General features: G+C 40.4%; 2 protein-coding genes across 2 annotated transcripts in view; one reads left to right on the top strand and one right to left on the bottom strand.

Annotated features, from left to right (window-relative positions):
- The window catches only part of aifm3 (AIF family member 3), an 18,319-nt gene extending 13,360 nt beyond the window's left edge, over positions 1-4,959 (top strand). The window contains exons 13-20 of the mRNA XM_020594513.1: positions 78-191; positions 1,031-1,094; positions 1,233-1,309; positions 1,399-1,516; positions 1,634-1,732; positions 1,940-2,015; positions 2,169-2,273; positions 2,813-4,959. Of these exons, the coding sequence (XP_020450169.1) occupies positions 78-191; positions 1,031-1,094; positions 1,233-1,309; positions 1,399-1,516; positions 1,634-1,732; positions 1,940-2,015; positions 2,169-2,273; positions 2,813-2,855 (696 nt within the window). The 3' untranslated portion in view covers positions 2,856-4,959. The remainder of the gene's footprint in view (positions 1-77; positions 192-1,030; positions 1,095-1,232; positions 1,310-1,398; positions 1,517-1,633; positions 1,733-1,939; positions 2,016-2,168; positions 2,274-2,812) is intronic.
- Positions 4,960-6,181: 1,222 nt separating this feature from the next.
- LOC109956983 (uncharacterized) overlaps positions 6,182-8,894 on the bottom strand; it is an 8,494-nt gene continuing 5,781 nt past the window's right edge. The window contains exons 5-10 of the mRNA XM_020594511.1: positions 8,068-8,208; positions 7,818-7,978; positions 7,605-7,703; positions 6,863-7,008; positions 6,600-6,771; positions 6,182-6,497 (exon numbers count right to left, since the gene is read on the bottom strand). Of these exons, the coding sequence (XP_020450167.1) occupies positions 6,381-6,497; positions 6,600-6,771; positions 6,863-7,008; positions 7,605-7,703; positions 7,818-7,978; positions 8,068-8,208 (836 nt within the window). The 3' untranslated portion in view covers positions 6,182-6,380. The remainder of the gene's footprint in view (positions 6,498-6,599; positions 6,772-6,862; positions 7,009-7,604; positions 7,704-7,817; positions 7,979-8,067; positions 8,209-8,894) is intronic.

The following is an 8,894-nucleotide window of genomic DNA, read 5'->3' as shown; positions in this document are numbered from 1 at the left end:
GATAAAAACTGCTACTTAAAATGCATATCATGTTTTTATAGTCAATACTACAGTGACCACAAATCTCACGGATTCAGGTCATACATGCTCACTGTGTCTGGTGTGTTTTGTCTTTGCAGTTGTTGGAGGCTAACAGGGTCAAGTTCTACATGCTGAATGAGGTGTCGGAGATGATTGGCCATCATGGACAGGTATTCAGAAAGTGAGAGAAACAGCATGACATGATGCTCAGAAGCACTGTCCTCTCATTTAGCCTGATGAAGATGTGTCGGATCAGAGAAACGAGCTGTTTGGAAAGCTTTAGAGTCCCTGAGAATATTTCTGTATAACATTAAAATTACTAAATGAGCAGTTGAACTTACATTTGGAAAGCAAACATCGCACATTTATTATTTAATAAAAGCAAAACAGTCAAAAAATGTGGTGCATCAGGGCTGTGTGGTTGTGGTTTGATCAGACGGTTCTGGCAACAGAAGCAAACTTCACAATTTATTCAGAGATTTTGATGTAAATGTTTTAATACTGTGAAGTTGTGTGAAATCAGTCTTCTTTACTATATAGTGCAATACACAACAGTTTATAGTGAGCAGTGAAGTAAAGGTGCAGATGACTTTTGCATTTTGTATTGTATGATTGTTTGCAGACAGTAACGCACATGCCACAGGCGCTTTTGTGCCACTGTTAGAATTCTTGAGGGCACAATATAGTGCACAGGTTTCAGAATTTGTCTCTCAAATAAAATGTCTGAGTGTAAAATTCATTATGCTGTAGGAATAGTAAATAGGATGTAATTTTGGACAGTGTGATTGGCACACCAAAATGCTTGACGTTACAGTCTTCCAAAAACACAAATACTGAAGGTTCTTATGTAAAATTACCTAAGCAGAAAATTGTGTTTTAATTGTATGCAGAACCCCATCTCTCATAGTAAGAAGCTGAGAGAAAAGTATGTTTTCAGGACTTTTAAGAGTAACACACAGAATGAACAGAAGCATGGAAGCTTTTAATATGTCAGTTTCCTGTTAAACAGCTGAAAGAGGTGGTGCTGAAGAGTGGAAAAGTCCTCCGAGCAGATGTGTGTGTTATCGGAGCAGGTGAAGTCACATATGATGTAAAATGGACCTTTTTCAAATCATTATCTGCAGTGGCATGTATTTACAGTAGATGATGAAATTCCCCCTTGGTGCTTTTCAGTCTGCGGTTCCATGTTGAACCTGTTTCCTCTCCTGCAGGAAGTGTTCCTGCAACAGACTTCGTAAAACAGAGCGGCATCCACATGGACTCCAAGGGCTTCATCACTGTCAACAAGGTATTCTGCAAAGTTTTATACACAACAAAAGCTGCAAATGAAAATGGGTGTCCTATTTGGATAATTTGCTTCTCTGAACTTTCTCCTAGATGATGCAGACAAATGTTGATGGGGTCTTCGCTGGAGGTGATGTGGTAATGTTTCCATTCCCGCCACGCAACAACAAGAAGGTGAACATCCCTCACTGGCAAATGGCTCATGTACACGGTGAGTGTTAGTTTCATCCTGACTGCATTTATCCTGCAGATCTCAGGCTGTGATAATTCACTGTGGTGCTTAAAGACAAGCACCTGAATGTTTTTTTATTTTCAAACTTACTGACAGGAAGGGTGGCAGCTCTCAGCATGATGGGTAGAGCCACCGAGATCAAAACTGTGCCTTACTTCTGGTCGGCCATGTTTGGGAAGACCATACGCTATGCAGGTGGGTGGGACTTCCATTTATCGTTTTGTGCTTTTGTCTGAGATTTGATCAGTGTTATGAGGCAGATGTGCAGTAAGAGAGAGGTCAGAAGCTGAGAAGTGGCTGAATTGCGCTGTGAAGTGCTGTTACTACACTGCCATCTGGCTGTAGATGTAAACAGCTAAGACAGAGGATTAAGCCTTGTTGTTGTTCTTTCTGTTTGTGAAGGTTATGGTGATGGATTTGATGATGTCATTATACAAGGAGATCTGGATGAACTGAGATTTGTAGCGTTTTATACCAGGTAAAATTTATTTGCTGTTGATTCTTAATTTTTCATAACAATCTTAAATAATCTAGAAAAATAAAGTCATATTTGGTCTAACTGTATTTGTGAACTAATTTGAATATTTCCTCATGGCTTAATATTTCTCACTCCTTCTTCCTCCATCTATAGGAGTGAGGAGGTGGTTGCTGTTGCCAGCATGAACTATGATCCCATTGTATCCCGAGTGGCAGAGGTCTTAGGGTCTGGAAAGATGATTAAGAAACGAGATGTGGAGTAAGTCTCCTTCTAAGAATTGAGTCTGGTCACAGTCACAATAGCTATTATGTTCTTTAGGTTTCTTAGATTTTCACTTTGAAGAAAAACACGACAAATGTCACTGGCAGAGAACACATCAAGCTGTGGAACTTTAATCACATGGAAAGTATTATAATAAACCAAGGCAGCAGACTTATTCTAAAAACTGAGTACTATGGAGCAGTAACAGCAGTAGCTGTTTTCACATGCTAAATTAATACAGTGACCCTTTATTTATGGGTTACACGGTTTCCTAATAATTCCTGTTTTAATGTTCTTGTTGGCTACATGTCTGTCTGTGTGTTTTTGGACTAATTTGATTGCAATGTTCTTCATGTCTCATTTCTAATAATGCAAACCAAATACTGAAGAATGTTAGCACGGCTTGGCAAGTACGGAAAAATATGAGCTTTACATTTCACTTATAATAACCACAGGGACCTGCTACTTATCCATTGTCTCTAGACTTGACAAACATGCAGCTGTATGTGTCTAATTGCTGCTTTTTTGTGTCGCAGAACTGGAGACATTTCTTGGTTGATCGACAAAGGCTCTCAATGACTTCACATCTTAAGGTCCCAAAGGACAGACTCAAAGTCCACTGGACACCTCAATGTGGACACTTATGGTGCTGAGACACTGAGCAGCTATCTTGGTCTGGACACGCACACACACACATACACTGGGGACAAGACTGTGTCTGTTGGAGACGCACTTCCTTGAGGACGGCACTGAAACTTGCTTTTGTTCTTTAAAGACACTTTAAGGCAACACATGGTGCAGTGAATCACTGTGTTGGCACGTTTCTTATGATCATATTTCACAACAAAGCAATACTGGATTCAGCCTTTGTGCTGCTGCAAGATTTATCTACGTGTACACATTGTTTATAAGAAGCCAGGGACAGGCACTGGTATCTTTGTACAAATAACATTGTAAATAACTATAATCTTGGATGTACTGTAACAAAATAAGAACATAATATCTGAACTGAAATTTTGAAGTTTTAAACTAAAGATCTGGTTTTGTGCTCGCAAACAGACCTTAGATCTGCATGGTATAACTTACTGTAACAGGAGTTGTAAGAAGCCCCCAAAACAGAGATACTCCACTGTAGATACATTAGCAAACAAAGCTTAAATCTGCAACAAGACAAACTGCATAATCACTTCAGGAGAACCCAGGGTGCAGCCAATTCATTAACACACACACACACACGCAGCTTTAATTTGTGGTCATGTTTAGGATTACAACATACCTCTTCTTATTGGTTGCCTTGCTAGATCGCACAAATGAAATTCAAATTATACTTTGATTACACACTAGTGCTTGCACAATAGATTTATGTATTTTTTTAACAAATAGATATTACCCCTTTAGACAAATCCAATAGCAGCTTAAGGCTATTTTTGATAGCTGTCACCTCCACAGGGACATTTGTTACTAACTCAGGGAACTGAGATTTGTGACCTGGGCATACTGGAGTTACTGGTCCTTATGCAGGCAAAAATGAATTTGTTGCTTTAATATTTTTCCCAGTTATTGTAATTTCTCTCATTTTCATCAGAAATGCTTGCAGTGTACCACAGGGTGCAAAGCAGATGCTTGATTACATCCTGGTGGGTGGATGATCCCAAAATACTTGAGCCCTGACACATAAGTTGACAGAGTGTTTTAAAAATACAGATCTTCATACAGAGAAGCCCACGAGGGCATTTTTATAACTAAAACTCTAAAATAAAAGTCTTCCAACAATAACCACTCACTGCTTTATAAAATCATTAGTTCTAAAAAAATGCTTCATTTGTTTTTGTGTGTGCTTTTTTTTTTACTTTATTAACCAGGAACACAGTAAACACTCAGAGTAAAAGTAAATAAAAAATGTTTAATTATTTTCAAGGAAGTGACTGAGCACAGTTTGCAAGGTTGACTATGAATTGGGTTAACTAAAAAGTCAGCTGAGTTTCATACAATAAGTTTTTAGAAGAATTACACAGAATAGATCAATTCTCACTCAAATTTCACTATTAATAAATGAAATATTTCATAAAACATGATGGGAATAACTTGAAGGCATGTAACTCATACAGTACAAATTGACAGTGTTCACAATAGTATTGCAAACAGCCCAGAGAGGTTCTTCTACATTACTTTGGGTAAAAAGTAGACCAATCTAACATTGCTCTCCTTATAGGGATTCGGAGACCTCAGCTCAGGGTCTCTGCCTGTTGATACCACTTAACAATCAAGTGCTCTTTTCCCAGTTTGACATAGGTCTACCCCACTGTAGCACTGGGATCATTTTATGTAATATAAGATGAGACCAGTGACAACAGTGGTGCTAAAAGTCGGTGGCCCAACATGACTGTATCAGTGCATCTCTAATAAAAAAAAAAAGCACCTGACAAGATTCATAACAAGACTAATAAATATATCTACAAACACTGCAGTGAAGGCACTGCATGGTGTTACAGCCATAAAACACAGTAAATGGATCTACAGACAAGAGGAGTTTAGCATCATTAATACATCTACGAGAGTGACACGGTTCATTGTTCATTAGCTTTAGGAGTCTGTTATCTTCAAGAGCCTGGATTATAGTTATACTATTACATGATATAATGCCCAAGTGTTGTCACACGTTGGTTATTGCTAATGGTCAGAATGAAACACATTCTGGTATCTCTAAGAGACAACATGTCAGACTTCAGGATGGTGCGCTGAACAACTGCTACATGAGGAGAAAAGGTGTATTTGTAAACACTTTCTTTCATAATTTACTATTTGTACTACAAAGACTGAAAAAAGTTTCACATTATTAAATTTGCTTTTGCCAAACAGCTACAATCACAGCTTCTCCTGTACTCAATAGCATAGGCACTTTTATTTTTAAAACGGCTCTTGAGATGATGACGTTGGCAGCGATTGCTGCTGCGTTGGCAAACCCAAAAACACCTTATTATTTGGTGGATGATCTTCTGGTTAGCAAGTCCATCTGGTTCTACTAAAAACACCAAATGATACTTTGATGAGCTGCGTCTCCCAAAAACCTCATAATGTGTGAACAAATGTGTGTGAGCTGTCTTCAGCTTACCCGGATGTGTGAACAAGCGTGTGTGAGCTGTCTTCAGCTTACCCGGGATCAGAGGTCGTATTCTGCTGCACACTGCTGAAGGTACCATTCATACAATTTACTCTGTGGAGCAAAATGAACTATGTGAGATTCAAATTTGATAAATGAAAACATTCATTTTAACCTGCATTAATTTGTTTTCCACTTTCAGCCACTTGAGGGCAGCAAAACAAGCTGAACCAAGCTGACATGTTAACACCTTATAAGTCATTGTGGCAGTAAACAGGTAACAACTGCTGACTGTATATAAAAACTGGACAATCCCGCCATGACATCACCCATTGGTTTACCAAAGAGCGGCTTAGGTCCAATCCATAAATGGGCGAAGAGGTGGAGCGTCAGTGGAAATGGCTAGACAGCTGGTGGCGGGCCCGCCTGTCATTCAAAGCGGCCACGCCCTTAATTATGGATAACCTTTAGCTCCAATATAATTTAAACAGGTGAGTTGGTAACAACAGTTAAAGTTGGGGCCCAAAACAAAACACTGAACTGAAAGATACTAAAATTCTCTGTCAAGCTGAGGGGAACTGCAGAGTTGGTGCTAATTCTCTGTGCCAGGACACCTTCTGCAAAGTAATTTAGTAGTTTAAAAATATCCATTACTGCAGCTTTGACAGTTGTACTCTCCAGATAAAAACAGTTCAGTAGACATTATAGTAAAAAATTAGGATCTAACCTTCTTGGTTTTGACAATATCCTGGATATAATCACTGTATTCAGCCATGGTCGTCTTCTGCTTCTTCGTCAGTGTCTTGGTGTGTCCATCAGGATTTCAACATGTCTTTTAAATTTTTTTATTTGTCCAATCAACAGTCCAAAACCCCAAACAAGAGTTTAGACTGATTCGTGAAAACCTTCCAAATTCAGAAGCTGAAACCAATTCATGTACTATAGAAAAATGTGACTTAAACAATTAACTATAAAACAAATAGTTGCTGATGTACTTGTCACACTTACCCTGCAAAATACTTTGCTAGGAAAAGCAGGAGGTAGCAAAAAGCCCCCAAAATGATCACAAACATAACCTGTCCGTCTTCTGGTATCCAGTCCCATAAATACATGACTATTCCCTGAGACATACATTGAACAGACAGAAATACTATTTTAATGCACAATTATGTGTTGCGTTAACTGACGTGTGCTTAAAATTTGCAAAAATGCTCAGGACTTACTGCGAGGACAGTGAGGGTGCGAGCTGGCCCTTCACCCAATAGCTCATCCAGCTGTTCTTTGGAGAAGGTGTTCACAATCAAACTGAGGATGAAGAGGAGAGGAAGAAAAATGCCCAGAGCACCACACAAGAACGAGTGAAGACGGATGTTTCTCTTGTAAGTCACATCAGCCCTGCACGTGCACACAGAGGAAATGTGATTTTATCCACTGTATTGGATAATATCTGGTGGTTTTTATCAACTCAAAGGTTGAGAAGTCACACCTGTCCTGCTCTAGTCTGTTGCTGATGGTGGAGCAAATTAGGTCACAGTCTTTCTCCAGCTGATCCAAGGTCTTCTGAACGGCCTGGTTGATGGTTTTCTCGATGGTCTGACAAACCGCATCGATCTGGTTCACACACCTGCTCGGCTAAAACAGACAAAGGTTCATAAGTGTATCAGCTGTGGATTGGCCGCAAAAGGACGGTCTGATGTGGAAACTTCCATAATAAACCCCAAGGGTATTTGGACTGACAGGAAGTGAAGCTGCACTTGCTCAAGAAAAATAATATGGAGATCGGGAGACACAAATCTACAATGTGGGGTAGAGCTTTGTGATTGTAGATCACGGGATCTCAGCAGTAACTCAAGACCGGGGCTGACCAAAGGCCATGGTTTACAGCCCTTCCCCCCCCTGCAAAATAAATCATCCTGTTCTCAGCCACCAGGAAACCTGCAGTGGAGAATTTATATTCAAGGATAATCAATGGTTGTTCAACCCCAAGGACAACAGACAACTTAAAATCCAAACCAAAGACTGGGGGAAAACACTCCTGAAGAGGACAAGAATCAGCTCTACAACACCCCACACCAGGAGGGAAAACACTGCATTAGTTAATGCAAGTATCACACTGTTGTTGTTTTATCAGCTTATGAAATACTAAAACTATGAATATTTCAAATGGAACTGCTTTAATTTCATATGAGAAACATGCTGTAAAATAATCAACACGGAGCTTGATTTACCTTCTGTGGATTGGGGATGTATATTGTCGGCATTTCAAAACCACATTTGTTGAGACCTGGACGGCGACACAGTTCCTGGACTATCTGCATCATTACCCTCTACCAAAAATATAAAATAAAAAGCTAAGGTTATTTCCACAAGTTGAACTTAGAATCCTTGGAGTCCCATTAATTAAAAAAGTCAAAACTACAGTACGTAGCAAGTGATCATACCTGTCTGTCGGTTTCCTTCCCAGCTTCATCTGCCTTGCTGAGGTAGAACAACAGCTTGTCTCCACATTTCTCACTCAGCCTCTCCACAATGTTTAGTGTGCGCTTGCACAGTGCCTGGCCCATTGGGTCAAAGAACACAAAGATCAGGTCGGCCTGTTCTCCTGCACAGAAAAAGATAACATTTATAAGAGAAACACAACAGCTTTGTGCAGCGGCACTGCAGTTACAACTTGGAGCTGCAGACACATACCCAACCATGTGATGGCGCTGTTCACATCGAAAGGATAGATCATGTCCCCGTCTACCAAACCCGGAGTGTCCACAAATGTCACCAGGCTGAACTTCTTCTGCTTAGAGGTGGAGATCTCCGCAGACAGGTAGTCGGTAACACCTGGAAGACACAGATGCTGTGTGTGTGTACAGGTGCTCCCTTTAAGGTGTATTCATAGATGACAAACAGAGAGCTGTGTCCCTGCAGGAAGTTGAATGACTATATTATTATGTGCTACTGGAAGCCGCAGTGCTGTCAATACTTGGAGACCTGAGGGAGGCCAGTGACATTAAAAGTCTAGAACTCAACTTTTTGTGCTTACACCCTTGCAGGAATTGTGCATCTTCAAAACCGGTCCTGGTAAAAATGTTAGCTGTGAACATGCAAATCTGTGCAAGTCTAACCTGGTTGAACCTACTGCAGCAGCAGACATGCTCTCACACTCAGTAAATATAGTTAAAGTCAATTTTACATGAAAACCTTGGTTATGTCACAGTTTTCTCACCATCCCCTCTGCAGAGAGGTCTGTTGTCATGGTTACACACAACAGCTCTTCAACTGGCAGCTTTAGCGTGAGGCGTGGGACATAAAGCTAGCCAGTGAAGAACGACTGTGAGGTAACGCACTGCCGGGTCACGATATCCCACCACAACCAACACACATGAGCCAGAATCCGCCCCTCACACCCTGAGCTCTCTGAGCACCAGAACAGAATCACTATTGAGACATACCCTCACTATGGACAAAATCCTCCCCTCTACACACACACATAGAGAGAGGACTGAGATGACACTGAGGCTGCTTCA

Source organism: Monopterus albus, unplaced genomic scaffold (assembly GCF_001952655.1).
Source record: "Monopterus albus unplaced genomic scaffold, M_albus_1.0 scaffold23.1, whole genome shotgun sequence".
Classification (NCBI taxonomy): Eukaryota; Metazoa; Chordata; class Actinopteri; order Synbranchiformes; family Synbranchidae; genus Monopterus; species Monopterus albus.
Note: the sequence above shows the minus strand (reverse complement) of the source record. Positions and strands in the feature narration are given on the sequence as shown.